The sequence below is a fragment of the Sprattus sprattus genome (genome assembly GCF_963457725.1).
Source record: "Sprattus sprattus genome assembly, chromosome: 19".
Classification (NCBI taxonomy): domain Eukaryota; kingdom Metazoa; phylum Chordata; class Actinopteri; order Clupeiformes; family Clupeidae; genus Sprattus; species Sprattus sprattus.
Window position 1 is genome coordinate 26,619,859 of NC_137917.1, and position 17,500 is coordinate 26,637,358.

The 17,500-nt window shown below is 43.0% G+C and overlaps 2 protein-coding genes across 2 annotated transcripts; both read right to left on the bottom strand.

Moving 5' to 3' along the window:
- Positions 1-1,712: 1,712 nt before the first annotated feature.
- Positions 1,713-3,303, bottom strand: apoc1 (apolipoprotein C-I). The gene is made up of 4 exons (XM_080858670.1): positions 3,272-3,303; positions 2,620-2,686; positions 2,270-2,411; positions 1,713-2,028 (listed from the first exon to the last, which is right to left on the bottom strand). Exons 2-4 carry the CDS (start codon positions 2,672-2,674, stop codon positions 1,959-1,961), a joined length of 267 nt encoding a protein of 88 aa, XP_080714796.1. The 5' UTR covers positions 2,675-2,686; positions 3,272-3,303; the 3' UTR covers positions 1,713-1,958.
- Positions 3,304-10,277: 6,974 nt separating this feature from the next.
- Positions 10,278-13,695, bottom strand: apoeb (apolipoprotein Eb). Its single transcript, XM_080858501.1, has 5 exons — positions 13,688-13,695; positions 13,163-13,226; positions 12,855-13,005; positions 11,879-12,166; positions 10,278-11,316 (listed from the first exon to the last, which is right to left on the bottom strand). The coding sequence occupies exons 2-5, from the start codon at positions 13,203-13,205 to the stop codon at positions 10,968-10,970; spliced, it is 831 nt and encodes a 276-aa protein (XP_080714627.1). The 5' UTR covers positions 13,206-13,226; positions 13,688-13,695; the 3' UTR covers positions 10,278-10,967.
- Between the last annotated feature and the right edge of the window lie 3,805 nt (positions 13,696-17,500).

The following is a 17,500-nucleotide window of genomic DNA, read 5'->3' on the forward strand; positions in this document are numbered from 1 at the left end:
AGATAGATAGATGGATACTTTATTGTTACATAACTTTTGTTACAGTGTATTTGCTTTAGCCCCTACATATTGTAAGTATTCACCTGTTCAGCTTCATAATTCTAACCCTACATGCCTTTTTATACATTTAGGGGCAGCCATTGTTTTTCTTGGTGCTTCATGACAGCGTGTCAGTGTGTGCCAAATAGGGGTATGAATTCACAACCATTATAGAACAACTGATTAGAACTGATAGAGAGATAGATAGATGGATACTTTATTAATCCCGAGGGAAATTAAGGTCATCCAGTAGCTTATACACTTAACTCACAAACATACATACATGAATCGCAATAAAAACAATACACATAGGGAGAACTTGTACACAGGGAGTGGGGTGTTTACAGGTACAGGATAGATCTGGCCCTATATTACAGTGTGCATTCATTGTGACAGTGTGGATGTCCACGAGGAAAGTAGTGCAACTGATCAGATTTGCACAGAAGCCTCAATGATTCAGCAGGTATTAGAACTGATCAGATTGCACAAAAGCCTCAATGATTCTGCAGGTATTAGAACTGATCAGATTTGCACAGAACCCTTAATGATTCTGCAGGTTATTTGCACAGAACCCTCACTGCAGGTTGAAAAGTAGAAAAGTATTCTAATTATTTTCGCTTTCTGTCATATGCTATCTATTGATGCATGTTATTGATGCACTAAAATTCAGCTTTTATACTATTCAAGCTTGACAAAAACCACACTGCAATAGTCAGATGCTTTTCACCAAAGAAGACCTCAAATGGATGACTGCACCCCACCAGATCCCCCATAGCAAAACAGGATGTCAAAAGTCATGAGTTTTTTTTTTTTAGGCATTAAATTAATGTTCTCGATTTTTTTTTCAGTCAAAAGTGTAAATGCTTGTACACCTGGACTTGTTAGGAAATTGAAGAGTTGGTTTCCTGTGCCGTTATCACCATATACGACCAGAAGAGGGGTGGAAAAAATCTATCCAATCACCCCACTGCAGCTTTGATTCTGAAATGGATTTATTGTGCTGGAATGGAACTAAATCTATAGTTCCAAGTAGAACAGTGTAGTGATCATTAACAGAGGATAAACAATCACTACAGCCAAAACTGTTGTGAAAGACAGAAATATGTCCCGTTGGCAGTATCTTATTGACTTTCACCTCTCACTTAAATTACGCAACAATGGATTAATCCTACCAAAACAACTCAATTTTATCCGAATGAGGTTATAAAGGAATTAAATAATACCATAAAACACATTTCTTATATCAGTCATTTATAGATGATGAAGTGTCAGTGTTATTCAAAGAAGACATAATAAAAAGTTGCTGCATTTGATTTAAAGCAGTTTGATTTGAAACAGCGTCTGTGTAGTAGACAATATGAGACATTATTGTCAGTAACGTTTCATCTTCACAGCACTAATCAAATACATTCCAATAAATGCGCTGTATACTGTATCTGTATACGACTACATAACTTTTGTTACAGTGTATCTGCTTTAGCCCCTATATATTGTTAGTATTCACCTGTTCAGCTTCATAATTCTAACCCTACATGCCTTTTTATACATTTAGGGGCAGCCATTGTTATTCTTGGTGCTTCATGACAGTGTGTCATTGTGTGCCAAATAGGGGTATGAATTCACAACCATTATATTTTATCGAAAGACATGAATGAGGCAGACCACCGTTGTCACATTATATTCATATTTTATTTTCTTTTAGTGGTTTTCAGGAGAGAAAAAGAACACTTGCATAATTAGGCAATACTTCCGACGAGTAAAAAAAAAAACAGACTGTGGATTAGCACAGCAATGCTTTGTTTGTAACAAAATTGTTGTGTTTTTAGCATCACGACAAAAGGTCAAAAGAGTTCATTTGGCACATGGAGTCAGTTAGTGCAGGCAGCCCAAAGGAGGTGTCACAGATGTCGGTTGGTCTCCTAGCTCTCCTTGGCGAAAGTCTCGTCAATCTTAGCCTTGAGCTTCTCAAACTGCTCAGCGAAGAAGCTCCTGTTGGCACACACAGAGTGATGTTAAGAAATGCTTTCTGTTGGTTGATGTTGTGACTTGTGTTTGGGACTTAGCCTACTAAGACTATGAAAGTTACTGACAGCTAAAATGTGTTACAACTGTAAGACTACAAACGTTTGCTTAAATGTAGGCACTTGATTTGACCTACTTTTGCTTTTAAGTTGATAAGACTAGACAGGAGGGCTAAGCATGTGGTTTTAAGACCAGGTCAGTGGCTTACTTGGTCTTGACGGCAATGTCGCTGGTGTGGAACTTCTCCATGGCTGCCTTGGTCTTCTCACCAATGTCTTCAGTCAGCGTCTGCATCTGCGACTGAAAGTCAGCAAAGCGTTGCTCGATTGAGGGCTCGGCCTCCTGGGCATCTGTGTAGGATAACAAAATAACTGTCTTTAGAACGGTGGACTAGAATTGTACAGGCCTTGTGTCAGGGTGTCATGAGTTGTGTCAGGGATTACAGTTTTACTTTAAAAACTGGTGCTGAATATTTTTTACATACTACGACAAAAGAAAATATTGAGAGTGGAATCAGGTGAGGACGAACAGAATCTGGGAATGGAACAGTTAACTCACCAGTGTGTGCTGCCAGCACGAGCATCAGAACAGCGACGGCAACGGAGAGTTTCATTTTTAGACGTGGCTGCAAACACAGACAAAAGAAAATCGGTTTTTAATTATAATTCAGTTGGCTCGTCACCAAATCCCCTTTAGATATTATTTAACTCTTAACTGTAATTTAAAACATGCATTGCCCCAATCAGCACCTTGGCAGCTCCACTCAATTACACTATTAGATTACATAAAACGGCACCGTCCGTCATACTGTCTCACATAGCTTACAGATACGTAAAATATTAATGAGTTTAGACTGAGAGGAACAACTTTTGAAAACAAGAAAGTAATATTATAAAGTAAATTATTATAGTAATACAGGGCTCCATCCAAAGACATGGTAGGTTAATTAATGATACGACACTATGATAACCCTTAAATTTGTGGAGAGTAACTGCGTAATCTATTGTAAACGAGCGACACCTACATGTCGTTTAAGCCACAACCTTTTATTAAATCAAGCATTTTTGTAGGCAAATATGTGGAATTTAAATAATGCGTCATTTCAGTATTATAGTCGTTGTAGATTACATTTTATATTTTGTAGATTTTAACAAACACCTGGATCATGGAGCATTTGACCATAATACACCAAAAGATACCGATGTCTCACCTGTTGTTCTTCAGAGAGCTGACTGTAGAGTGTGAATTCGGCGAATGAAGACAGCCTGTTCGGCCTGGCCCTATATACTTCTCTCTGACACGCTGACGCAACAGCTAACACCACCTCTGACCTATAGAGACCTCTGACTTGTTATCAAAACGTCTCATGCAAATGTTTAGTTCGCCTCTGCAAAAAAAAAGAGTCAAATTTACGATGAGACAAGAGCCTGTCTGATCTTGTTTTAACCCCAGGGAAAATACAGTCAAATATGTTTTTTTTAGTTTTGTTTATTTTTTTGCGGCATATTCCTGTTTCGTTTTCAGCCACAGATATTTGTCAGTTTAGTTGTTCAGAATATAACACTCCTGACCCCTGATGATGACGAGCTAAGTAGGTCAGGATAACACTGTCCTTTGAGACAGCAATCAGGGGTGCCTGAGTGCCCCGACGATGTTGCACTGGAACATTGATGCAGTTTATGTCTGAAAGTCCAGCTTTTATCACGGCTCTGATACGGGACTGATTCGGAGTGCTCTGTATATCACTAAACTAAATAGGCTGTAATATATGATGTTTGCCTAAAATGGCTCTGTGAATGCTGCTTTACGATTTGTGATGTTTCATCAAGGTGCTCCTTTGAGATTAAGTGATGACTGCATTCTTCACAACATAAATGAAATATGTAATACACTGCTAAAGGTATTTTCTCTCTTTTGTACCCAAGGAGGTTTTGAGGACAGTGTGGCGCAAACAAAAAAGTTGGGGGTTAAAAGTTAGGCAGTGGGGTAGTGGTCCCTGGAGAAGTGGGCACACAGCACAGGATAAACGCCCTGTTTTGAGAAGTGGGCATACAGCACAGGATAAACGCCCTGTTTTGAGAAGTGGGTATACACAATGCTGACTGAACAATAAGTGGGTATACTTGATACCTGCGTATACCCTGGACTACAGCACTGGGGTTAGGTCAGGATGCTCCCAGTTGTCCTAGCACCACGATGGTGTCAATCACTGATTATAGTTATTTACCTATTTAGGTTACAGACTACTGTGCAGATGTTTCTAGCATTTGTCACAGTACAATTTTTTTTCATTTATTGTTTTCTTGGATAGTTGACTAATATCTGTGTTTGACAAAGATCCACCCCGCCACAATATCTTCAGTGAGTCACTGTCTGAGCCTCTTCAACTGAACACATTTCAGCCTGATGGGTTTGTTTTCTTATTACTTTAAACTGGGCTTTAATTTAAAAATCTATGGCTTTCTTCTGCCGCTTTGTAAGACGCCTATCCCACAATTCTCCAACCACTTGACGCTTAACACCCCCATCTTCTCAAATATGGCCCCAGCATGGAGCCCCATCGACCACAGTTTGAACTCAAGTAATCCCCATTGTGCTGCACTCTTGTTCTGGGAAAACAGCCCACACAGTATGGGTCTAGGCATGCATAATTGCTGCTATCTGCAGAGGCAAAGCCCTCCGCTCCTGTCCTCCAGTCTCCTATCAAGTGAGATGCAAAACGGCACAGGTACAGAGGGCCTATCTGCCTCTTGTTATGTAAGACTGACTGATAGCTGAAGTCAAGGTGTGCCGTCTCTGAGGGCCACTGAAGAGATGCCAGGGGTCAACGACCTGAAGCCTGACTGTACTGGTATGTGCTGCCGCCGGCACAGATTGAGGGGCCCCTCGAGCTCCAGCTGGGCTGGGAAGGGTGGCATGGGTTCCTGTTCCTGTTCAATGACCCTGGGGTGCAGATGGGATTTTTGAACTGGCGCTAACATTTTTTTAAACGTTATTTACTGATGATTGTTGCCTTACGTAGGGAGAGTGGTGGGGACGGATCAGGGTCACTATGAATCTGGGGGGGGACATGTCTCCCTGTCCCCAGTGCTATCTGTGCCTCTGCAATGACCTGCAGCCTGAGTGTACTGCGATGTGCTGACGCGGGCACAGATTGAAGGGCCCCTCGAGCTCCAGCTGTGCTGGGAAGGGTAGCATGGGTTCCTGTTCCTGTTCTTTGTGGTTATTATTGGCCTCTGCGAGTCAGCCATCTTTAACACAGACGTATGTCGTGCAGAAGCTTTGCATCAACTCGGTTGTGTCATCTCTCTTCTTTCAATCAGGTCTCTACTTTTATTTCCCGGTCTGCATTTGTCTCCATTTGAACTTCCCCTTTCTTCAGATTGAAACTGCTTTGTCTAGACACAAAGTGAGAGAAAACAGGCCCTTGTGAGGTTGTGTGCCAGAGGGAGGGTTTGAACTGTAGTTACCTCTTTTGTGTCTTCAAAGGGACTCCAATGGGCCGCGGATTATGACTGCGGGGCATCAGGGGGAAGGGGAGTGCATTTCAAAACAGCATCCCACTTAACACCCTAATCAACTGGAGACGCAATCAGGGGATATTTTAATGTGGATGCCTGTCTTTGTGTCAGAGGGGATATTTTAATGTGGATGCCTGTCTTTGTGTCAGAGGGGACAAGTGATCTTAACTCAGATGAGATGGCTCCAGGCCAACTGCCGGTTCTCACAGACCTGTGAATAGCTCTGCCCTACTTGTGACCATAAGGTTTTTTCACACTTTGGGCAACTTTATTTTAACTAATGATCTGCATCTCTCAAAGGGATAGGATAGATGTCTGTGGTTATCCAAAATATACAACAAAAAACCTTGAAGAAGCATTCAGACATCAACATGCACACTTCTGTGTCTGACTGTGTGCATGTGTGCGTGTTGATCTCTCCAACACACAAACACACACACACACACACACACACACACACACACTGGAGTCATCCATTTAATTAGTTATGCATAAGGTATTTTGTGCCAAGGTCTTTGAGTTTCACTGTCCACTTATTTTAACATTTGGGTAGTTGTTTGTGTCCGTCCGTCCTCTCATATTGTTTTGTATACATGTATGTATTGTTTGTGAGTTGTATGTGCTAATGTGCTGAGGTGTGTTTTTTTTACTGTTCCCACACTGTACTCCTCTAGGAGCATAGTCTGGGTGTTGTCTTTTCTCTCCTCCCCTCCCTAATGTTATGCTGTAATTCTTCCCTATCTTTAGCCAGTTTCACTCTGGCAGGGGGACTGCCAATGAAAACTAGCCTTTTGGCTACAATTGGGTGCATTTACATGTTAATGTTTATTAATGCACACTGTCCCTCTTCATCAAATAAACAAATAAAATCAAATAAAAATAAAATCAAATATCTCTGCTGGTAATGAGTGTGTTGTGTGTGTGTGTGTGTGTGTGTGTGAAACTTCAATGAGCCTAAAGGAGCCTAAGGGCCTGTGTGTGGGGCCCAGGGCATGAAGATGCATGTCAGGCCGCGCAGTGAGCGGCAACAACAACCAACCTGGTAAATGAAAACAAGTTGCGAAAGGCCCTGTGCCCAATGATACACCCCTGGGCAAAAACAAGAAAAAGGAGGAGGAGAGGAAGAGGAGGAATACACCCCTGGGCAAAAACAAGAAAGGAGGAGGAGAGGAAGAGGAGGAATACGCCGCTGGGCAAAAACAAGAAAGGAGGAGGAGAGGAAGAGGAGGAATACACCCCTGGGCAAAAACAAGAAAAAGGAGGAGGAGAGGAAGAGGAGGAATACACCGCTGGGCAAAAACAAGAAAGAAGAAGGAGAGGAGGAGAGGAAGAGGAGGAATACACCACTGGGCAAAAAAAAGAAAGGAGGAGGAGAGGAAGTGGAGGAAGAAGGAAGGAGAGAGCTGAGTGGGATGGGAGGGCTGTGGGCCGCAGGCTGCAGGCTGCAGGGTTATTGTAGGTTATGTGCTTCCTGCACCTGCTTGAGGGGACTCCTTGTGCTCAGACAGAAAGAACAGGCTCAGGGAGATCTGGGAATGATGATGTGCTGACTGGCAGAATGGATGTGGTTTTCCTGTTTGTGCCTTGAACAGATCCTCTTCAAGGCAGGCACACAAGGAATCTCTCTGTCCATGGGACAAAAAAGGGAGTTTCAAAGATTGCAAGACTTCCAGTAAGGGCTGAAAAAACATTGTGTGTGTGTGTGTGTGTGTGTGAGAGAGTTTGTGTGTGTGTGTGTTTATTTCTACGCCTCTCTCTCACTCTCTCTTCCAGGCACCAGCTGAGTCACAGACAAATGCCAATGAACTTTATCAACACACTGCTGCAAGAAAGATCTCTGTAATCGTGCAAGCGTTGTGTGCAATCCAGACTTCAAAACACTGCAGAACCATTAGAGGAAATCAGAGCTTTGACATGGTAACATTTACATTTAGTCATTTAGCAGACGCTTTTGTCCAAAGCGACGTACAAGGGAGGTTAGTGTTATCAGTGTGTAAACAGTTTCTTCAGTTACCATCGTGGCAAACCTGTTCCTTCATTTTTAAAAGTCTTTGCACACATGTCTGGGTAAAGAGAAGGCAGCGATACCCATATGTCTTAACTACAGACTGGCTACTTTTGTTACAAGTAAACATCATTTCAAAGAAATGTTGAGTAACAACAAAAGGCAAAACTTTGACTGCAAAGGCATATGAAACCATATGAAACCATATAAAACCATATAAAACCACATAAAACCATAGATAACCCATATTAAACCACAGATAAACCACATAAAACCACATATAAACCACATATAAACCATATAAAACCATATAAAACCACATAAAACCATATAAAACCACATAAAAACACAGATAAACCATATAAAACCACAGATAAACCATATGAGACCAGGCTTTGTAGGAGAAAGTAATGATGGCGAGTGCTTCACAGTGTCTCTTGTGTGATTAGGGTTATGGCCGATTGATACAAAAAAATTAATACAAAAAACGTAATCCTGTCTCGCACTTGAAGAAAAGGCTTTAACATGACTTCCTGTCTGTATTTAAGGATCGGACATTGTTTAATTTAATCTGGACACCTAAACCACCAATACCATAGTTTATATAAATATCTGCAATTTTTTTTAGTCATCTCTGCTGAAAGCATATCAGATCTTGGAGTCCTTTTATTAAGTAACTTTTATAGGCCTACCTCAAGGTGTCAGCAAATACCAGACTGAACCCAAACTGTTGTATTGTATTGTCTTGCACTGTTGTACTAATTTTCACTGTTGTATTGTTTTGTGTTGTGATGTATATTTTGTGTAATATGTGTAAGCACACTGAGAGCCTCTGCACCAAGACAAATTCCTTGTTTGTGCAAACTAACTTGGCCAATAAAAGCTGATTCTGATTCTGAAAACTAGGTGCTCTCATATTTCCTGTTTTTGCAGTGAGTCCCTGTGAACTGGTGTGGTTTCTGTGAATCGCTTGGGTGCTGGGAGGGAGTGGAGGGTGAAATAATCTGTAGGGACAGGATTAAAACCCCAAAAAACAGGGGCGCAGCTTGTTCCTGTGTCCCACAGGGCATAAAGGGAACGGAATGTGAACGCAGCTCTGGACATGTCTCTCTGGGGATAAAGGGGGAAGGGGTGGGGGGGTGCTTACCTGGCAGAGGGGATGCAGAGATTGGGTTTTTGATGGAATGGACAATCAAAACACAGGAATCTGACAAGAACGTTTCAAGGATGGGGGAATGCAATGGCTGCACATGAGTGTGTGTGTGTGTGTGTGTGTGTGTGTGTGTGTGTGTATGTGTGTATGTGAGTGCCCATATGTGTGTGTGTGTGTGTTTATGTGTGTGTGTGTGTGTGTGTGTGTGTGTGTGTGTGTGTGTGTGTGTGTGTGTGTTTATGTGTGTGAATGTGTGTGTGAGTGCCCATATGTGTGCATTGGAGCCAAAGAAGGCAGGATAGTGTGTGTGCACAGTCACAAGACAATGCGATAGAGAAAGGTATGGGTCGGGGTGAGAGCCTACTTTCCTAAATCAAATATGGAAGGATTAAATCAGTGGGTTGAGACAGATGTGGAAAACACAGCCAAAAGAAATGATGCCTGCTTACGTACGCCAAGGAAACAGGAGTCGTGGCGTGATCATCACATGACCATGTTTGGCAGCAAGACAGGTCAAATCACCATGGAAACGTGCAGGTCCTCCTTGTCACAGAGGCTGATAGAGAGACTCATTAGAATTCATCATGTGTTCACTAAATTCACTATTGAGGTGGTTAAAGCCCCATTATGCAACAATTATACTTCAGGATTAGGGTTAGGATAAGCAGTTTAACCTTAAAATAACAGCTTAAAAAAAATTGGGGCGCCACAATGACTTTTAATATGGAGAATCGCCTCCGTGCCATTGCCATAGCAGGGTCCATAGGCTTATAACTGCGTTCTGTAGTTTTGCCTGTAGCAGCCCGCCGACCTGACTTGTTTACTTGCTGCCGATCTAGTAAGTAGCTTATTTGCCGTCTTGCTTAGTCTTGTGTTGCACTTGCTTGATGTTTGACTGTGTAAGGACAGTCGTTGAGTAACTAGTTTGTCATAATGTCAAAGTCAGCACATTTCGTTAGTTTTAGCTGCTAGCATACCTTTAGTGAATAGCTATTGATCCGTTGTGCTGCTTTAATACAATCCCAGAATCCTTTGCAACACTATAGGGGCGGGGTTTGAATACTGTGTAACAGCCACTGAAGAGGCGCACAGAGACTTGTAGAAGACCTTTAAGAAGACCTTTGAGAGATCACTGCAATAGCCCTCATGTTAATGAGATGGAAAATGAACAAAGCTAACCCTTATGGTGTAAGACATCTAGATACTGTACATATAATACTTTCTTTAAATGATTTCTTGTCAATGGGGATGTTATTGTCATTAATAATGTTCTCACTAGTTATACAAAACCCTTATGGAGCATTCTTTAGACAGTGGTACAGGAGGTCGAGAAGTCTTTTAGTAATCAAAAGGTTGCTAGTTCGATTCCATGCCAAAGTCTCCTTGAGCAAGACACTGAACCCCTAATTGCTCCTGATGTGCAGTGGGCAATCAGTGTAAATGTAAAATGAGTATACATTGTAAGTTGCTTTGGATAAAACATCTGCTAAATGACTAAATGTAAAATGTAAATATTAAAGGAGAACCAACAGACAGATTAAGCATGGCATGTTTAAAAGTTTTTATTAGTTAAGCTCAGGCTTGCATGGAGTAACCCTGCATCCAGCAGGAAATGCACTAAAGGGCAGCATGGCGGACCACACAGGGTGTTGCACATCACAAAAACACATACAGCACTGACAAACACGCTGGGTTGTGCGTTTGCCGAAACACAAAGCAGTCCCAGCCTACCATTTGGTTAAACATTTTGTGCAAATACATGGATGGTTACAAATGCATCTGAGCCCACTCAAACAAACCGATACTACAAATCTCTCCTGGAGGTGCAGGTTGATGTTGAAAAAAAAAGCAGGATTTTGATCTATTTCACGTGCCCTCTAATGACCCTATAAGGGCAACCCTGGTGGAAAGACTCAAACCGGTAAAATACCCAAATCCCTGTGGAGAGTGGCCAAGCATGCTGGTTTTACAACAATGACCTTTTTTTCTAATAGATAAAGAGGTTCTTGTGCATTTTGCAGTGCTTGTTTGCTGAGACAGAAGGTTAATACTGAGATAGCTGGGGCCAGTTAGACGAAAGGATAGGCACGTGCCCTGTTTAAAAACGGTACCAAGCACAAAAGAGTTCGTCACCCTCTCCCCACCACGCCGAAGAGACTAAAAGCACCCCCCCTCCCCCCTTCCCCCCTCTGTCATGGTTGGTACTGAGATGAGTTGTTCAGTTCATTTAGGCCTGAGGGGTGGCTTCCTTGATCTTGTCCATGACGGCCTGGACCTGTTCGCGGATCTTGGCGGCGAAGGGTTCCACCAGGGTGGACAGCTCGTCGATCTTACCCTCCAGTGTGGAGCGGAGGTCGGCTGCGGTGAGCTCAAGCTGGTCCTTGAGGGATCCGGCCTGGGTCTCCAGCTGGGCGCTCAGGTCCTTGGTCTGGGTCTTGAGGATCTCGGTCAGGCTGCCGAGCCTCTCGGAGGCGCCGTCGCGCACCTGGCTGACGTAGGGCTCCAGGCGCTCGCGGATGCCGTCGGCGTTCTGGGTGGCGCGGGACTGCAGCTCTTCCAGGTAGGTGGAGACGGTGCTGCAGGGGGACGAGTGTAATTAGTAATAATAATAATAATAATAATTCATTTTATTTTTAAAGCACTTTTCATTCAAAGGAATCTCAGAGTGCCTACATATTAGAAAATAACTATAATAATACAATAAAATTAAAAACAAATTTAAATATTAACATAAGCATAACAGAAAAGATTCAACACAAGGCCAGAAATGCCTTCCTGAATAAAAAAGTCTTAAGTCCAGCTTTAAAGGAATCCAGCGTCTGCGTTGCCCTTAGGCGCATATAATGGAGGGGTCAGACACTGTGCGGTGGACCATAGCTGCTAAATCTTACACCATAGCTGCTAAATCTAATGCCTGGTATAACCATAAACAAAACAGTCTTCCAAAGCTACGTGTGACTTTGTGTGTGTGGGTGTGGGTGGGTGTGTGTGTGTGTGAGAGAGAGAAAGTGTGAGAGTGAGAGAGAGAGACATCTCTGGTTATGATCTCTGTCCATTTGCATGTTATTATGTTATTGTTTAATGTCTGTCTGTGTGTGTGTGTGTGTGTGTGGTTGTGTGAGTCACAGTGGCACCTACCTGCGGATCATCCCGAGGTCCTTGTCCAGGCGCTTCTGCAGCTTGCGGGTGTAGATGTTGAAGCGTGCCTGGACGTCTCCGGCGTTCTGCTCCACCATGGATTTCAGCTCCTCCAGGTAGGTGAGGGTGCGCTCCTTGGCGTCGGTCATGTCGCCCTGGAGACGGTTGGAGAGCAGCTGCAGGTCCTGGGTCATCTGGCCGGCGGCGTCGGTGGCATAGGGGCCCAGTTTGCCCTTCAGGTCCTCCCTGTAGACGCTCAGCTCAGCCATGGTGTCGGAGATCAGGGTGCTGGAGGAGAGAGAGGGAGTTAGTCAAAAAGTGAAAGTGACTCTATGGCAGAGGTGGTGTAGACACACACACACACACACTCTGAATTCCACCTCTGCATTTGACCCATCCAGTGGAGTGACACACACACACACAGTGAATTCCACCTCTGCATTTGACCCATCCAGGGAAGTGACACACACACACAGTGAATTCCACCTCTGCATTTGACCCATCCAGGGAAGTGACACACACACACAGTGAATTCCACCTCTGCATTTGACCCATCCAGGGAAGTGACACACACAGTGAAGTGAATTTACACTAACCCGGAGCAGAGTCAGGATGACATGAGAAATGTAAAAGACTCTGCTAAGGGATAGGCTAGAAGTACGAAAAACCAACGCTATGTAATCTTTAAAGTCTTAAGTACCTAAGTACCTCTCTAGACAATGTCTAGTTAAACAGTGGTAAAAAGAGAAGGAACATGGGGATATTACATTGAAATACTTAAGTTAGTTAGTATTTACTTAAGAAAAAAGATACTTAAGAAAATAGGTTATCTTTTCTGCTTTGTTCAATGAAAAAGCTCTAAACAACTAGAGTCACGGCTCGAAGGACTGTGCCTGGCCAGAGAGGGACACAGAGGGGGGACACGGAGGGGGACACGGAGGTGGGACAAGGACAGGGGTTAGCTGAGGACACTCACTCGAGTTCTCTTCCCAGCTGGGAGGTCTTGATGTTATCCACCATGAAGTCAGCCTTGGTGTTCAGCTCGGACACCTGCGTCCAGAAACGCTCCACATTTTCTTCCCATTTGGCCTGGATTTCCTCCGTGGGCAAGACGCGAGCATGACAGCCTGTGGAGAGAGGGGGGGCATGAAGGGAGACGTGAGTTATTCAGACTCAGGAGGTTTGTGTTGCCAGTAGTCAAATCAGTCACTCAGTGCCTGAGTCAGTTATACAACAAGAGTTTCTTTGAATGTGTGAAGTGTTGAGAAAAGAAAACGAGCTTACCAGAAATGACTGCAAGAGCAAGGATCACTGCAATAGCCCTCATGTTGATTGACAGACAGTACACCTAAAAAGCAGAAAGCAAAGGAACTTAGTGTGATGTACCAATATAAAAACTCTGTTATTATCAGCAAAGCATTCTTACACTATAACTGTGCAAACAATATCGGAGTGAAGTGATGTTACTAAAACTCTACAGAAAGACTAAAGAGTGTTATGCTTTCATGTTTAATTTTACAAATGTAAGCTCTCAAGATATACAGAAGAACCACATTGCTTCAGTTCGTTTCTTTAAAACATCTCTATTTCGTTATTTTTCCCATATTTACTTTGACAGTTAACAATATTAAGGGAAATAAACTTGCAAAATGTCGTAGAGATGCATTTTCTTTTCTAACTAAAACTTTAACAACAAAACAAAGGGTCCAAAGCATTAAGCATATTGCCTAAATTAAAATAAAGCGCCCGCTCGTTGACGAAAGCTTCTTGGGCTACGCTGTCGTGCACTGACTGAAGTGAAAGGCTCACCTGAGAAGTCCGGGTTCCTCCGTGATCTGAGAGCGCATCCTCAAGGTGTTTTATACCATCCTGGGACGGCCCCCGCGCGTGTCACAACCGGGGAACACGTGACTTTGCCTATCGTATCTCTTCCCGGACCCTATGTTGGCGGACCCAAAGTGGAAAAAATATTGTGAAATACAAAACAACAGGAACAAGAAGGCTGTGATTACCGTCTTGGACACGTTTTCATGTTGCGTCAGGTATCGAGTTGTTTTCTTTAAGGCAAAACATTTGGTTGTGTGGGTTGTGTTTGGCTGTAGTTAACCCTTTCAAACAAGTCTTGAGTTTATTTGGTTCAGTTTGGAGGCAACGCCCGGTAAAAGAAAACACCAGAGAAGGCAAAATAAACATCTGATAAAATAATAACATGGATTTGAATTGTCCCTATACGAAATTATACTAAATTTGCAGATGCAAATGAAGTCCCTCACTCTCGCTTCATCACAAGCAAGTGTGGAAGCACCTAAGGTGTTAGGAAAACTTCAAAACAAATCCGTGGTCTAACAAAAATACGCTGCTATAAAAGTGCAGAGAGGAGTGAGATGCTCACAACAAAAGAGATGGGTGGAGGTCAGCTATTTTACAAATATCCTATTCGTGCCTGGCGCCAATTTGGTTCTTCATAGAATGGCTTTTAGCCGTGGGTGGTCCGGAGGTTGCCAACACATCCCAGCGCCATCAGACTAACGACCCCATCACCCCATCCTGACGTTTTCAGTAGAATGATTCTGAATATCACTGATGCCCCTCATTTCATATTTAAAAGGGACTTCGGCTATGTACGTTCAAGTATAACTTAATGCGATATGCTTGCAATGGTGGAGCAAATCAGTTTGACAGTTACATAAACCCAGGGAAAGCTAAACTTTCTAAGGCCAACGACTCACTCAAACATAATGCAAGATGAGTTAAAGCAAATACTGACAGCGCTGATAATGTATTTCTTTATTTCTGCTAAGGCTTCCTCATTGCAGATAAAGGTTCCGTTAATTTTAGGGGCATTTGTATGAATACTGAGATAGTAATATGAAAATGATTGGTCTGCTTCTCCACAGGGAAACAAAATAACCTGATAAGCAAAGCATGCCACTGCCACATAGTAGTCAAAGTGTTGTTTTGATTGCCAAATAGACAAATGACTGCTTCTGGGGGGCAGAACTCATGTTTACATAATGTCTTATGTACACTTTTATTATGACTTTATCAGCATCTGATGATCTTAATGACCCAACTCCCTCTAACATGATACTGTCCCACATCAGCTTATTCCGCGTTATGTTTTGACCACAATCTTAATGTAAATAAATACTAATATTTTAAGGTTTAGGCAGGGATTGTAGCAACGTGTAACTGTCTAACTTTGGCTCAATTCCTCAGTAAGCCCTAAGCGAATGGGTGATTTACCCAGGTCCCAGCAAAAATGTGAAAAGTCAAACACCTTGCACCCACCCTACTCATTCAGTACAAAGATAACTGCTTCTTGAGTAACGATGTCCCTGTGTGTGTGTGTGTGTGTGTGTCAGTGATGAGCCATCAGTGTTATCTCCAGAAGGCTCCCTCCACCCATCCCCTCATGATCTTTAACCTGTAGTCCAACACGGACCTCTGCTCTCTCTCTCTCTCTCTCTCTCTCTCTCTCTCTCTCTCTCTCTCTCTCTCTCTCTCTCTCTCTCTCTCTTTCTGTCTCTCTCTCTCTCTCTCTCTCTCTCTCTCTCTCTTTCTGTCTCTCTCTGTCTCTCTCTCTCTCTCTCTCTCTTTCTGTCTCTCTCTGTCTCTCTCTCTCTCTCTCTCTCTCTCTCTCCCACTGTGTTATCCACTCACTGTCCCATCCGTGGGCCCTTAAGGTGAAAACCAGCCCTGGTTCACGGCTTATGTAATCTCATGTATTAGCGCCAAGATATACACGAATGATAAGTTGTCCTGTAGATTAACTGGTAGAGGAATGTGCTAAGAACACGAAGGTGATGGCATTTTGAAGTTTAAAAAAGTATTTCAAAGCTTAATTTGGACACATCAAAAATCAGTTCCTGAATAGAAAATGAAGAATTGCTTGTTCAGTCTAACGGAAGTAGGCCTTACATAAACTGTAGATCGCTTAAATGAACCGTTACTAACCGCAAAAATATGGCAAGTGAATGCATGTTCAGGTGAACTCGGTTTTACCTCCGTAATTAAATCTTAAGAGCATTAGAGTCAACTCCCATGTGATCAAACTGCCAGCCTGCCAGCACAGTACACACACACACACACACACAGACACACACACACACACACACACACACACACACACACACACACACACACACACACACACACACACACACACACACACACACACACACACACACACACACACACACACACACACACACACACACACACACACACACACACATCAAACTGCCAGCCTGTGTCTCTGATCTCAACCAACTCAACATGAGGAGGCACAATGCCGTGCACAGCATTTCACACCAGCTTCTCAACTCATTTTACAATTACCCCCGCAACCATATCTATTTATTCCACCCTTCCTGTATAACCGTCATACTCATACCATATAGTATTTATTTAATCCTGCTCTTCCTGGACTCTCCACTTTGCACTATTGTTTGTATATACTTTTTAAGACTTATTGGATTGGTGACCATTGCACTGTTGTATTGTATTGTTTTGCACTGTTGTATTGTTTTGTGTTGTGATGTATATTTGTGTAAAATGTGTAAGCACACTGAGAGCCACTTCACCAGGACAAATTCCTTGTTTGTGCAAACTAACTTGGCCAAAAGCTGATTCTGATTCACGCTTACAACGGCATCCCATCAACTGCCTTTGTTTGTGGGTCCTGACTGCATAAAGCGTCACATTCACAGATATTACACCCAGCTTGACAATCATTCATTCTTGTATTTTGTTTTGTATTATCAGTGAGCATTTTACAGCATCACATTCAGAGATATTGCACCCAGCTTGACAATCATTCATTCTTGTATTTTGTTTTGTATTATCAGTAAGCATTGTACATCAGCAGTCTTGCACAATAACAGGCCATGCTTTCTTCAGGGCCTCTGGGCGTTTTACAGAAAAGTTATTCCCTTCCTGTTTAGGTTGAGACATTCTTAAAGCTAATGACAGTTAAATGATGACCCTTCTGTATGTGTTTACTCAAATATTTTCCATCACTGTTGGCAGTGTTACACTTCAGAAAGTGTGTTGGTGTGTGTGTGTGTGTGTGTGTGTGTGTGTGTGTCTGTGGTGTGTGTGATGTGTTTTCCATCAATGTTGGCAGTGTTACACCACAGCAAGCCTTTCAAAGCTAAGGGCTTGAGGTGAAAGGGCCGTGGCATCTCTTGACCAGGAGTTACCCCTGGCCAGCTCATCAGGCCCGCGGCCTGAACTTTGAGGTCTGTGGTCTAGTCCCTGATAGCGTCACATGTCAGGGGACTTGCCTTTACCCCACTCCACTCACTGATTTCATCTCGGCTCAAGATGGTTAGGTCAGAGGTCGCTCAGCTGTTTGGCCCGAAGATGAAGTAGTCATCTGTGGAGGAGTCATCTGTGAAGGAGTCATCCGGGTTTGACTCAGCTTGTTTCAAGCTAATTCAGCAGCAGTAAGCTGAACTGTCTTTATTTCTCACAAAGGGAAGTTGTGACCATGTTCTCTTGTTTTGGAGTTGGAAAAAATAAAAGTGAGAACAAGGGCTGGCTGTACGCGATCTTGCTGGCACTGCAGTTTGCACTGCATACTCCCCAAATTGTGTGTTGCCAAATTGCAGACAAAAA